The sequence below is a fragment of the Euprymna scolopes genome, chromosome 44 (genome assembly GCF_053919585.1).
Source record: "Euprymna scolopes isolate OS-2025 chromosome 44, ASM5391958v1, whole genome shotgun sequence".
Classification (NCBI taxonomy): domain Eukaryota; kingdom Metazoa; phylum Mollusca; class Cephalopoda; order Sepiida; family Sepiolidae; genus Euprymna; species Euprymna scolopes.
In genome coordinates, this window is record NC_136525.1 from 57,203,011 (window position 1) to 57,219,100 (window position 16,090).

Below are 16,090 nucleotides of genomic sequence, written 5' to 3' on the forward strand. Positions count from 1 at the left end.
ATTCAAGCAAGAAAGTACCATATGTAGATTGAATTCAGCAAAAAAAAAACTATACCAAAAATGCTTATTGGTGATTTGCCCTGCAAGAATGTGCATTTTTGTCTGTGATAATGACATTAAATTGTTTTACTACATTTGTAGTATGATAATGACGTTAAATTGTTTTACTACATTTGTAGTATGATAATGACGTTAAATTGTTTTACTACATTTTTTATGATAATGACGTTAAATTGTTTTACTACATTTGTAGTATGATAATGACATTAAATTGTTTTACTACATTTGTAGTATGATAATGACGTTAAATTGTTTTACTACATTTGTAGTATGATAATGACGTTAAATTGTTTTACTACATTTGTAGTATGATAATGACGTTAAATTGTTTTACTACATTTTTTATGATAATGACGTTAAATTGTTTTACTACATTTGTTATGATAATGACGTTAGATTGTTTTACTACATTTTTTATGACTTGAATAGTCTTTTATTTGCTCATAGATTGAAAATATGCAAAAGGGAGGTTAAAAGTTCTTCACTAAACAGAAAATGGAATTTTGAAAAATTAATAAATACTTACAAAATTCGGTAGAAAGCTCAGTAGAAAGGGATGTTTTATATTTATTTCCTCATCATCTTGTTGTTTTCTTTTTTTAGCCTGACGAACATAGAAAGTGGAAAAAAGTTTGTTTTATATTTTTAATAGATTTTGTACAAATTTTTAATAGATATTGTAAAATTTTTTAATAGACTTTGTACAAATTTATACTAGATATTGTACAAATTTTTAATAGATAATGTACAAATATTAATAGATATTGTACAAATTTTTAATAGATATTGTACAAATTTTTAATAGATATTGTCTTTAAAACATCTGATACCTATTTTTATCTTTCTCAAAAAAAAAAAACAACTGGGAGAAAGAAAACCCTTTAAACAAAACTGCATTTTTGGAGTCATGCTTTTATGTACTGAAAACTCTTCATTTTAGAAGCCAATTAATTTTTCTATGTACTCGTCCAGTAATGGCAGATTGAAATATCATAGAAATAGAATGAATATTTGATTAAAAATTGGTGCACGGAAGTTCATTCCAGCTTGGATCAGGTGATTGCCTCTAACACAAGTAAGAAAAGAGGCTATAAACTTTTAATTACCAATCTTTAAATTTCTGCTGATCTTTTAACTTGGTTTCAAAACATGAATTTTTTTATTAAATTGTTATAATTTAAACAAGGTTTATTTGCATTAAATACGGTTTAAGATTTTAAAATTTGTCTTTTAATCTAATATTTTGATTCAAAAGTTACTTTTCATCAGCTTGAATTTTGCTTATATATAATATAACTTAATACTCTTACATTATTATAAGTAGATATTATTATGTCTTATAAACTAATGTTTTAATTCTAGATTATTAATGCATATTTAAAAAATAAGTAGTAAGATGTGTATTCCTTTTTCTTGGTTAGAATTTAACAATAAAAATAAATAACAAAAAAGCTTGTACATAACATAGCAGGCATTTGTGTCCATTGTCAAGTAACGGCATATTTAAATTTGATAGTAATGAGAAAAATATTAGATCTGGAAATACGAGAAAATTCTTTAAAACTGAAAATTTCTTTGTAGCTGATATTCTCTCGAAACAATCTTTGAACTTCTGTTTTTTACTCAGGTTTTCCAAAAACGAATTTATTATTTGAAAATATTAGTATTTAAACTAAACTGCTTTTCATGCTATGATTCTTCTATGGGGTCAAACATAAAAGTCTCTCTATAGCTTGATTGCTAAAAAATAGCGAAATGTTTCAGCTTCAAACGTATCTAATGTGTATTTCATTTTATTAAAATTCAACCAACGCTTCTATAAAAAGAACACAAAACCTAACGTAAATTTTGCATGACCCACATAACGTTCCGACACTTGAAAAGACTACATTGAAAAAACCAAACGGACTTCTACTTGCTGATTTTATGCTCCAACAACAACATGGCAAAAAAAGGGCATACTGAAGGTGAAATTTACCTTCGAAATATATTTATGAATTCCAATATAAAAATTTCAAACAAAATAAATATGTGTCTATTTTGTAATAATGCATTGTTTTGGCTTCAAACATATCTAATGTGTATTTCATTTTATTAAAATTCAACCAACACTTCTATAAAAGGAACACAAACCCTAACATAAATTTTACGTGACCAACGTACTGTTCCGATACTTGAAAAGACTACCGTGAAAACACCAAATGGACTTCTACTTGCTGATTTTGTACACCAACAACAACATGGCAAAAAAAAAAAAAAGAAGACATACTGAAGATGAAGTTTACCTTCGAAATTTTGGAAATAGGGTATGATTATTAATTTCTCCAATATCAAATAATCCTTATACACTTTGAAATTGACTTTACGTATGAAAACCAAAGAAGAGAAATATAACATATGAGAAATATTTGGAATCAAGTCTTCCCTTGCTGTTATTTTAGATCATTTGAAACCATAGCAGCAAGATTCAGTCTCCCCTCCATCAAGGTCAGAGGTTTTGAAAAAATATCAGATATTTTATAATTCATGTGCAAAACTATGAAAATAAATATCTATGATTGAAACATTTTATGGCTGTAAAAATGTGCTAAAAATTGGCTCTTGATGATGGATGACCCCCTTAATGTGCGACCTTAAAGGCTAAATGCCACATAGCCCACTACACGATTCAGGCCATAACCTTTCCGACGGCCTCCATTTGTTGAATTCTGATCAATAGTCACTGAGATTTAGAACTTATAAAAGTGCCAAAAAAAGGTGGTATCTTTATGGATATATCTATACTAGTAGCCAAATTGTATATTGAAATGCTCATATCTTTGGTTCAATGGAACGAAACTACATGAAAATTTGCAGCCTTTTGAAGATTATAATACTATTCTATGATTAAAATTTTATGAAAATTGTAAAAAAAGAACCTATATGTTCAAACAAATAAAATATGCCCACATTTGCCTACATTTGTATATATAATGTCCAGCAGGCCGATTTGGTTTAGCTACTTTGGTTGTCTACTCTGCCAGGCCACTAATATATAATAATAATTATAATTATTAATTAATTATAATATTATATATGTATATGTGTGTTGTTAAAAATATAAATTTTACATTTCTTTTCATTCTGAGATTTGTATTTCAAATGATATATTAGGACAATTAAAAATAAATCTTTAATAAATATACATGGAATTTTGAAAAATATATAATTACTTACAGGATTTACATTGGTGCAACTTATTTTATTTTTGAAAACATTCCCTCCATGTCTTTTCCGCTTTTGGCACTGATGAATGAAGAAAAGAGTTTGTTTTAGATTTTTAGTAGATATTATCTTTACTGGCCCTTATTTTTTTGTATTTTTCTCAAGAAAACTCAGTGAGAATCTAATATTGAAAATTAGACTATGTCTTTTAAGCTAATATTTTTATTCAAAAGTTACTTTTTATTATCTTGAATTTTGATTAGCTTTCATTTATTAAAGAACTTAATATTCTTACATTATTTTTAGTAGATATTATTAGAAATAAAAGTAAAGGTTTTTGATAATTTAGGGAAAAGTATTTTAATCATGCAGTATTGAAGCATGCCCTTAGAAAGCAGGATGAATCTGCAATTCCTGCCAGAATGCAACAAGAACTGAAATACACAGCTGCTGGCAGATTTCTTCTGACTAAAACTTGTTTAGTAAACCATGTGAGGTCACATAATGTCAGGCATGACAAACAATTGTATGAGGCTGTGCTGCTTCCCAGACCACACAAGTATTGCAGTAATATCTCTGGTTTCGTCTCGAATCAAGCAAGCGTTTTGACAAGATTCTCAAAGGTGTAGTATGAAATACCACCACAAAGAACACCAAATACAGGGTGGGCTAAAATAAGGGTCCTATTTTTAAAAATTCATAAATTCATGTAAGTTTTAAGAAGTGTTTTTCGGCCAAAATTTGTTTTGTTTATTTCAAAAAAATCTCGGAAGGGTCAGTCTACACACACATAAAAGCCTGCTTAAATGTTCATCATATAACAGAAAATGGAATTTAGAAAAATGTATAATTACTTACAGGATTAACTTCGGTGCAACTTATTTTATTTTTGTAAACATTCCCTCCGTGTCTTTTCCGCTTTTGGCCCTGATGAATGAAGAAATGAGTTTGTTTTAGATTTTTAGTTGATACTATCTTTACTGGCCCTTATTTTTTTGTATTTTTCTCGAGAAAACTCAGGGAGAATCTAATATTGAAAATTAGACTATGTCTTTTAAGCAAATATTTTTATTCAAAAGTTACTTTTTATTATCTTGAATTTTGATTAGATTTCATTCATTAAAGAACTTAATATTCTTACATTATTTTTAGTAGATATTATTAGAAATAAAAGTACAGGTTTTATTTGCATTCAAGAGAATTTATTTTTAAATTATGTCTTATAATCTAATATTTTTATCCTAAGCTATTGATATATATTAAAGAATAAAAGCAGTAAATATTGATATATATTAAAGAATAAAAGCATAAGGTATTTATATATATTAAAAAAATATATATGTAAAATATTAAATATATATAAAATATATATATTAAATATATATTAAAAAATAAATACAGTATGATATGTACACCTTTTTTTAGAAGTTTATAAAGAACTGCATACTATGCAGACACAAATTGTTGGTGTGCATTAATCTTTTTAAAAATGCATTATTTAATAAAACTCAAAATTAGAGATATCATTTAATGTCTATATTTATCTGGATCATTAAATTTTATTGATATAAGCTTAAGAACAGACTATGTATGAAAAAGGTGATGATATGATCAAAGTACTTACACGACTTTCCTCACTTACGTCATGAAGTTTATCGATGCTTTTTGCTGGCTCCTAAGAAATGTGGAAAAAAAGGTAAAAACTTTTCATTACCAATATTTAAAGTTCTGCTGTTTATTTTAACTTGGTTTCGCAAAAAGAATTTTATTTTTAGTAGAAAATATTAGTATTTGAACTGAACTCCATGTCATGTTACAATTCCCTACCAGGAATAAATGTAGAACGCTCTGTATAACTTAAGTGTACCACAATATTTTTTATTATATGCTATATGCTATATATATATATAAATATATATATATATATATATATATATTTATATATATATATATATGCCATATATATATATATATATATATATATATATATATATATGCCATATATATATATTTATATATATATATATATGCCATATATATATATTTATATATATATATGCCATATATATATATTTATATATATATATGCCATATATATATATTTATATATATATATATGCCATATATATATATTTATATATATATATATATATGCCATATATATATATTTATATATATATATATGCCATATATATATATTTATATATATATATATGCCATATATATATATTTATATATATATATATGCCATATATATATATTTATATATATATATGCCATATATATATATTTATATATATATATATGCCATATATATATATTTATATATATATATATGCCATATATATATATATATATATATATATATATATATGCCATATACTATATGCTATGCTAATATATATATATATATATATATATATGCTAATATTAGCATATATATATATATATATATATATATATATGCTAATATACATACATATATATATGCATATGCTAATATATATATATATATATATATACATATGTGTATATATGTATACATATGTACATATATATATATATATATACATACTTATATATATATATATAGATAGATAGATAGACAGATATAGATATTGTTGTTATCTCCTATCTCGTTAAAGAGAAGAAGAGATCTTATGACAAACTTCTTAATTCATTTATTCTCCAACAGAAAAAGTGGAGGACGCTTAACAAGGAAGCAAAAGAGAAACTACAATGCAAACTTCATCAGATGAAGAATAAGTGGTGGACTAAGTTGTCCGCTGAAAAAGCTTTCTATGGCAAAATCAAACAAACTTATGGACCACAATCTTCATCTATAGTCCCTTTAAAATCTAAAGAATTAATTAATTAATTAATTTTTAATCTGCTTCCCTCCGGACTACAACTTGGATGTCTTCAAGTCCAATGTTAACAAATTCCTAATGAACCGCCCCCTTAAGTAAACATCTCAGCAAATCTCCTCACTAACGTAATGTACTTGCAATAACCCTTATCCCTGAGTGGCTTCCGGGCCTTGATAAGTGGTGATCACTGTGTAAAAAAAAAAAAAAAAAAAAAAAAAAAAAAGATGGCTCTGTTCTAATAAAAGATATAGACGGTATCATGGCACGATCGGGGGAGCATTTTAATGATCTGTTCGATAATCCATCTGTTATAGATGAAGTAGTGATTTCTAGTGTTCCTCAATATCAAATTATTGATGAAATGATGGTGGGCCCCACCCATGATGAGATTAAATGCACTATCAAGGAAATTGATACTAGAAAAGCACCAGGTTAAGATGGGATACGAGTAGAGTTGTTGATCTTTGATGGTGAAAATATTTCTGGAGCGTTGCATTGTCTCATTCTTAACGTATGGCATGACAGTCGTGTTGCTACTAATTGGGTGGATGCAATATTGTTGCCAATTTACAAAGGAAAGGGATAGAATGCTGATTGTGGTGACTATAATTTGATCACGCTTTTCAAAGCTGTGGGTAAATTGCTGGCAATGATTCTGTTGAACCGACTGCTTATGTATATTTGTCCCTGCATCATTCCTGAAAGCCAGTCAGGGTTCAGAAATTGCTGTGGGACAGTTGATATGATTTTTTTTTGGGGGGTGGGAATGGAAACTTACTGAGAATGAGAGATAATAGGATAGCGAAACAACTGTAGGAAAGATACCGAAGCATAAACCTTTGAAAATATTTAAGGTGTATTGAGGGAAAACATCAAGTTGCTAAGGATTGTTAAAACGACTACGAAGTTCAAACTGCAGATCGAAATAAGTGGAGAAAAACGATCACAAAAAAATGCAAAAAATTTGAGGAAAAGCATTTTAATCATGCAGTATTGAAGCATGCCCTTAGAAAATGTAGAAAATGTATAAGGAAAGTCCTTTAAAAAATTACTGCGCCCTCTGTAGATGTACAATGTTCAAGCAACATAAAGCAATTCAAAAACCAGTAAACACCGGTTCTGCACGGAATCCAACTAGCAAGGTGCCTAGACGGACGCGAACGGTTACTCAGACCGGACCCAAGAACGGTAAGATATCCTCACACGGCACGAGAAGCAACAGCAACATGATTCCCGACCAAGTCAATCATCGCTCTCCCAACGTCTTTCAATCACCCGCTTTTATGGCCGCACACAAACACGCGGGCGCTTGTCTCCTGGATGCACATTACACTCCCCCCTGATCTGATGATCACATAGGGAGCATTGTGGGCCTTTTAGTGCGTGTGCTTCTGCGAAGAGGTACATTCACTGTTTCAGATTCGGGTTCTGGATCTGGTTCCACCTCATCAGATGAAGTATCGCTATCAGTCTCTGGAGGGGGCTCACTGAATCCGTGCATCGGCAGCTCATCACTTGACGCTTCACTGCTTTCTTCTGTAGTTGTGTGACGCACCTCGGTAGCTGGGCGAAGATCTCGCACATGTTGTGGGGTTCCATCGACCAAAACAGACTGCTGGCTAATCACTCCAGATATTTGTCCTCGCTTAAACTTGTCGGTGCACCGATTTCCTGGGGGCCGCACCCACACTGGATCTCCCACTTCATATCTGTTACATGTTCCCTTGTCGGCTGGCTGCATAGTGTTGATTCCCTTCACTCCGACTCGGTACGTGTAAATAGCATTCGCAGGTGCGGTTGAAGGAGACGTCCCGTCCTTTGGCGTAATGTTGTACCAATATGTGGCTTCCGTAATAGTACATCGCTTCCTGGCAGCAATTCTCTTGATGCTGCAATGGCTTCTTTCAGCAATGCCATTTCCTGACGGCACATGTGCACATCGCAACTGTAGTCGGACGCCCCACTCATCTAACAACTGCTGGACTTGCTGGCTACAAAACGCTGCATCATTGTCAGTCAGGAGTTCTTCCGGTGCACCTCGCTCAGAAAAAATGGATGATAGGTGGCGAACAACATTTGCTGAATCCTGTCTGGTCATCTGCCGCCACACCGCAAATCTCGTAGGCCCGCAATCAATGAGAGTTAGAAAGGGCTTGCCACTGTAATGGGTAATATCCATGGCCAGCCACTGCCACACACTCTCAACTTCCAATTAACCCTTCTGCCATCGCTCTGGTGCAGGATCAATAGACTGGCAAGCCTCACAATTTCTGATGATCTGTCTGACATCCATCTTGGTCACTGCTGGGTATACACACCTCACAAAATAAAGGGTCCTCTTGATACCCGAATGTCCGCTCTGTGCATGAATTTTTTGTATTTGACATTGGTCGATTGCAACTGCACAAGATCGAGCAGTAATCTCCATTCCCATCTTCGCGGCTTCATACCATTTGGGAGGTACTCGGGTCAGTTGGTCAGCACGATTACAATGTGATGGCACCAGAGTGACGCTCAGTGATAGCCCATACTCGGATACCAGGTTTTTTAGCGTGTATAGCCTTCTCCGTATTAACATTTCGCTTGCTGCCTTGGTACGGATTTGTATCCGTCCTGAAAGTGTGTCAGACACCTAGTGGTAGACACACAGAGAATCTGTGTACAAGGTCATCTTCTTAGACTGCCACTGCAGGGCCAGATTTATCCCCTTTACAACAGCGTCCAGGTTGATATGCTGAGAATCTGTTACGGGCCGCAGCCAACATGCATCCTCGAACACGTTTCCTCCTTGCTCCAACGAGACTCCCAACGCCAAAGAACTGGCATCAACCCACACACCTACGTTGTCTCCGTTAACACACCACCGCCCACAGGCAGGGTCCTTCTTGTTCACTCTCTCCAGTGTCTCTTTAATCATCAGAGTTAGTAGGACATCATCGGATATGTCATCCCAACCCGTGGTTGTTAAATTTGCTCTGTGTTTAATTACACCAACAGCTGCGTGGAGCCAGCCACAGACCGGTAAGTGACCAACAAGTTTTCCACACCAAGAAAAAACGGTCCGCCTTGTAACGATGTTGGGGATGCTTGGAATTTCACTGCCACGCCTCCATTGTAGGGTGCCATCTTCTTCATAAACATCCAATCCCAATACACGTACTCCTTCCCTCAAACGTTCGGGATTCTTGCATTCCAGACCAAACTGAGCCAACTTTTCTTTGACAGACGACGCAGACTGTACATCTTCATTGACGTATACGTCATCAATGTAAGCTGACGTTGAGTCCCTCATGGGCTTTTCTTGGGACAATACTGTGTTGACAATAGTCTTCATGATCTGTGGTGCCACATTTAGGCCAAAGCCAAGGTGTGTAAGGCAGTATCTCTGCCCCTGGAACCAAACTGTCTGGAACGGCCACGTCTCATCAACTCGCACCTGTAAATAGGCTTTTCGCAAATCCAATATCGAGACATTAGTGCCTTTCTGACGCCATTCCCTCAACTTGCTGGCGCATACGTCAGCATCAGCAGTGTAGGCTTCAATATGCTTGTTAAGCTCCCTATAGTCCAGCACGGGCCGTACTTTCGACTTGTTATGCTGGACTACTGCCATCAAGGGTATTAGACCCTTGGGAGGCCCAAGCTTGTCCTCAGAGTAGGGGATTAACTAGCCATCTTGGATCCACACCTTTAGTTCCCTTTCGTATTCTGCTCGGGCCTCACTGGGTATAGGGTACTCTGCAACACCATTCTTGAGTTTAGTCGGTGCCATTCCCTCGGTCCACTTCCAAGATGAAATCCAGGCCCTCTTGCGAAAGTTGTAGTCCACTGTAAAATCCGGCCTATCGATGTGGAGCGCTGCACACACTGGGGCCTCCAAGAATCGCACTTTTCCATCCTAATGAATTGCGACTCCCCCCAGCGCCTTCATGGCATTGTATCCGAGCAACAGGTCAAACCCCAGGAGATTTCCTTGGGTCACGAGCACATTGATCTTAGTGGCTGCACCGGTGTCCATGTAGATCTCGACAGTTCCAGCTCCACAGCATGTCTGGGTCTCGCCTCCTATCGTGGTGACTTTGATCTTTCTCTTAGTACAACTTGGACACAGCCTGGCGCTCACTATAGTATGCGAACAGCCTGAGTCGAGAAGTGCTGAGCAGGGTATCCTGTTTACGTAGACAGTCATCACTGGTTGCGCCTTGTTCAAATTTTGCTCGGGGAGCAGGGCGGCGCTGACATCCTCTCTCCTAATGTTTCCTGCACAGTTTTGGGCTAGATGCCCCAAACCGCCACAATTAAAACAGCAGCGCACACGCCCCCTGTTGGTGCAATTCCTTGCAAAATGTCCTAGTCGGCCGCAGCGAAAACATTTCCCATTGCTTGCAGGGTTCTGATTCGGAATCTCCCGAGCACCAATCTGGCCTGTCTGTGTCGCCATCACAACTGGTTCCCCCAGGTCCTCCTCATCTTTGATGATGGCTCGAGCACGTTCCATCAAGTGTTCCATGGTCGTTGTTGAAACGTTGGTTGAGGCTCTCAATAGCTGCTTCACCCGAGTGGGAAGGCCCGCCACAAACGTGTACGCGAGCATCCGCTCCGACACCCCTCCACCGAATAGGACTGCGAGTTTCTTTAACTCCGCGAAGAAAACATCCACGCTTTAATTGCGGTGACATCTCCCTTTTCGGCAGCACTGAGTTGCTGATATACACTCAAGGCAGCCCCAGCCAATCTCAGGGGAATCACAGTGTGTACCCTTTTTACCTCACAAAGGTCGTACGTCAGCTCGACCCTTTCAACCCAGTCGACAATGGACGTGGAACCGTCAAACTCGGGTATGAGCTTTAAGTTGAATTTCGACTCGGTCATAGTCCTAGAGGCCAAATAGCCGAGATAGCTTGTAGAAAATGTGTAAGGAAAGTCCTTTAAAAAATTACTGCGCCCTCTGTAGATGTATAAGGAAAATCCTTTAAAAGTACTGCGCCCTCTGTAGATGTATAATGGGGCAGCAATGTAAAGCAATTCAATAACCAGTAAACACCTGTTCTGCATGGAATCCAACTAGCAAGGTGCCTAGACGGACGCGAACGGTTACTCAGACCAGACCCAACAACGGTAAGATATCCTCACACGTCACGAGAAGCAACAGCAACACGATTCCCGACCAAGTCAATCATCGCTCTCCCAACGTCTTTCAATCACCCGCTTTTATGGCCGTTGTAGGCCGGCTAAATTTGCATATTGCGAGAATTTATGTGACTTTGCGAGATATCATACTTTACAAAAGACGGCGGCCGCCATCTTGATCTTTCTTTATCTATTTTCGGTCGGCGACGCCGAGCCGGTCCCAAGGTAAGTCTTTCCTTTTCGTCCATCTCTCTTACGCACCCACACAACACACAAACACGCGGGCGCTTATATATAAATTAATAAGCAAAAGGCTGCTTAAAAGTTCTTCACAGAACAGAAAATGAAATTTAGAAAAATGTATAATTACTTACAGGATTCTCTCTGATGCAAATTTTTTTATACTTGAATGAATCTCCTGCTGCATGCCTTTTACGTGTTTGTACCTGAAGAACCTAGAAATGCGAAAAAACATTGTTTCATATTTTAAATAGATGTCTTTAAAATGATATCCGACCTCTATTTTATATTTCTCAAGAAAAACTGGAATAATGTATAAGAAATGAACACATAAACAATCATATATATATATATATATATATATATATATTTATATATATATATTACATATATATATGTATGCATATATATACGTATATATATATATATTATATATATATATACATATATTTATGTATATATATATATATTTACATATATTATATATATGTATGTATATATATATATATGCATGTATATATATATATATATATATATATGTATGTATATATATATATATGCATGTATATATATATATATATAAGTATGTACATATATATATACATATATATATATATATATATGATGCAAATTGTTTTATACTTGAATGACTCTCCCCAATCTTCTGCTGCATGCCTTTTACGGGTTTGTACCTGAAGAACCTAGAAATGCGAAAAAACATTGTTTCATATTTTAAATAGAAGTCTTTAAAATGATATCCGACCTCTATTTTATATTTCTCAAGAAAAACTGGAATAATGTATAAGAAATGAACACATAAACAATCACATATATATATATATATATATATATATATATATATGTATGTATATATATTACATATATATATGTATGTATATATATTACATATATATATGTATGTATATATATACATATATATATTACATATATATATGTATGTATATATACACATATATATATTACATATATATATGTATGTATATATATTACATATATATATGTATGTATATATATACATATATATATTACATATATATATGTATGTATATATATACATATATATATTACATATATATATGTATGTATATATATACATATATATATTACATATATATATGTATGTATATATATACATATATATTACATATATATATGTATGTATATATATACATATATATATATTACATATATATATGTATGTATATATATATACATATATATATTACATATATATATGTATGTATATATATACATATATATATTACATATATATATGTATGTATATATATTACATATATATATGTATGTATATATACATATATATATTACATATATATATGTATGTATATATATACATATATATATTACATATATATATGTATGTATATATATACATATATATATTACATATATATATGTATGTATATATATACATATATATATTACATATATATATGTATGTATATATATACATATATATATTACATATATATATGTATGTATATATATACATATATATATATTACATATATATATGTATGTATATATATACATATATATATATTACATATATATATGTATGTATATATATACATATATATATATTACATATATATATGTATGTATATATATACCTATATATATTACATATATATATGTATGTATATATATACATATAAATATTACATATATATATGTATGTATATATATACATATATATATTACATATATATATGCATGTATATATATATACATATATATATTACATATATATATGTATGTATATATATACATATATATATTACATATATATATGTATGTATATATATACATATATATATTACATATATATATGTATGTATATATATACATATATATATATACATATATGTATGTATATATATATTTACATATATTATATATATGTATGTATATATATATATATGCATGTATATATAAATATACACATATATATATATATATTACATATACATAAATATATATATATGTATTAAATATATATTAAAAATAATTATTAAATATATATATTAAAAAATAAAAGCCGTAAGGTATATATATACTAAAAATATATATATATTAAATATATATTAAAAATATATATTAAATATATATTAAAAAATAAGAACAGACTATGTATGAAAAAAGTGATGATATGATCAAAGTACTTACACGGCTTTCCTCACTTACGTCATGGAGTTTATCGATGCTTTTTGCTGGCTCCTAAGAAACGTGGAAAAAAAGGTAAAAACTTTTCATTACCAATATCTAAAGTTCTGCTGTTTATTTTAACGTGGTTTCGCAAAAAGAATTTTATTTTTAGTAGAAAATATTAGTATTTGAACTGAACTCCATGTCATGTTACAATTCCCTACCAGAAATAAATGCAGAACTCTCTGTATAACTTAATTGTACCACAATATTTTTTATATATTTATATATATTTTTTTGCTGGCTCCTAAGAAACGTGGAAAGGAGGTAAAAACTGTTCGTGACCAATATTTAAAGTTTCTAAGGATTGTATAAAACGATTGCGAAGTTTAAACTGCAGATCGAAATAAGCGGAGAAAAATGATCACAGAAAAATGCAAAAAATTTGAGGAAAAGCATTTTAATCATGCAGTATTGAAGCATGTCCTTAGAAAACAGGATGAATCTGCAATTCCTGCCAGAATGCAACAAGAACTGAAATACACAGCTGCTGGCAGATTTCTTATGACTAAAACTGGTTTAGTAAACCATGTGAGGTCACATAATGTTAGGCATGACAAACAATTGTATGAGGCTGTGCTGCTTCCCAGACCACACAAGTATTGCAGTAATATCTCTGGTTTCGTCTCTAATTAAGCAAGCGTTTTGACAAGATTCTCAAAGGTGTAGTATGAAATCCCACCACCAAGAACACCAAATACTAGCAAGTTCCCCTGTAATCTCTGTGAACAATTTTGCAGCTGGTGTGAAGAGACATCTACGTGTGCAATCTAAAGAGATGGCAAGCTTCTGTGAAGAAGTAGCAAACACACACACACACAAACACACACACACACACACACACACACACACACACACACACACAGATAGGGTTAAATGTGAATAAACTAATAGTTACAAATATTACGGCCCAAAATGTGTGTTGACTAGAATATCAACAAAGGGCAGATAAGTTCTCTCTTAAAAAAGAACTTGGTGAGTGAAAAGAAAGAAGAAAAAGATACCACAGAATCATGTATAATATATATATGTATATATATATATAGATACATATATACATATATATATATATATATATATATACACATATATATATGTATGTATATATATATACATATATATATATATATGTAAAATATTAAATATATATTAAAAATAAATACAGTATGATGTATACACCTTTTTTTAGAGGTTTATAAAACACTGCATACTATGCAGACACACATTGTTGGCGTGCACTAATCTTTTTAAAAATGCATTATTTTATAAAACTCAAAATTAGAGATATCATTTAATGTCTATATTTATCTGGATTATCAAATTTTTTTGATAAAAGCTTAAGAACAGACTATGTATGAAAAAGGTGATGATATGATCAAAGTACTTACACGACTTTCCTCACTTAAGTCAGGGACTTTATCGATGCTTTTTGCTGGCTCCTAAGAAACAAAGGTAAAACATTTCATTACCAATATTTAAAGTTCTGCTGTTTATTTTAACTTGGTTTCGCAAAAAGAATTTTATTTTTAGTAGAAAATATTAGTATTTGAACTGAACTACATGTCATGTTACAATTCCCTACCAGGAATAAATGCAGAACCCTCTGTATAACATAATTGTACCACAATATTTTTTATTATATGCTATATGCTATGTGCTATATATATATATATATATATATATATATATATGCCGTATACTATATGCTATGCTAATATAAATGAATCAAATCTGTTGACAAGGCCGCTGGAAAAATGGTGGGATCTTTCTATCGATCCGGTAGATATCTCACTGCTGATGCTATTCTCTATCTATATAAGAGCCAGGTACGTCCAAGGATGGAATATTGTTGCCACATCTGGGCAGGAGCTGCTAGAAAGGACTTGTCCTGCCTTGATAGAGTTCAAAATAGACTTCGTAGCCTCGTAGGAGATGTCCTTTTCTCTTCCTTGCAACCTCTATCTCACAGCAGAGATGTTGCTAGTCTGTCTCTGATGTATCGTTATTTTCATGGAAAGTGTTCGACTGAGCTTCAATCTATGGTCCCCCCTCACCAAACTTTCACAAGAAACACTCGTCTAGCTGTAAACACTATCAATAATTCCCCCCCCACTCTTTATCTGTGCCTAAACCTAAACGTAGATTCCATGAACAAAGCTTCTTTATTAGAACTGCACGCCTGTGGAATTGTCTTCCGTTTTCCTGCTTTCCAGCTGACTACAATATGGTTGTCTTCAAGTCTAACGTAAATAAGTTCTTGATGAGCCGTTCCATATAAGTTATCAAATTTAACAAATTTTCATTGCTAATGATTATTATATTATCCAATTTCTACT

At 32.3% G+C, this 16,090-nt stretch overlaps 1 protein-coding gene across 1 annotated transcript in view; it reads right to left on the bottom strand.

Moving 5' to 3' along the window:
• The window catches only part of LOC145268635 (uncharacterized), a 69,144-nt gene that overhangs the window by 11,906 nt on the left and 41,148 nt on the right, over window positions 1–16,090 (bottom strand). Inside the window, exons 17-23 of the mRNA XM_080124112.1 lie at window positions 15,143–15,193; window positions 13,716–13,766; window positions 11,639–11,719; window positions 4,889–4,939; window positions 4,123–4,191; window positions 3,277–3,345; window positions 587–664 (exon numbers count right to left, since the gene is read on the bottom strand). Of these exons, the coding sequence (XP_079980238.1) occupies window positions 587–664; window positions 3,277–3,345; window positions 4,123–4,191; window positions 4,889–4,939; window positions 11,639–11,719; window positions 13,716–13,766; window positions 15,143–15,193 (450 nt within the window). The remainder of the gene's footprint in view (window positions 1–586; window positions 665–3,276; window positions 3,346–4,122; window positions 4,192–4,888; window positions 4,940–11,638; window positions 11,720–13,715; window positions 13,767–15,142; window positions 15,194–16,090) is intronic.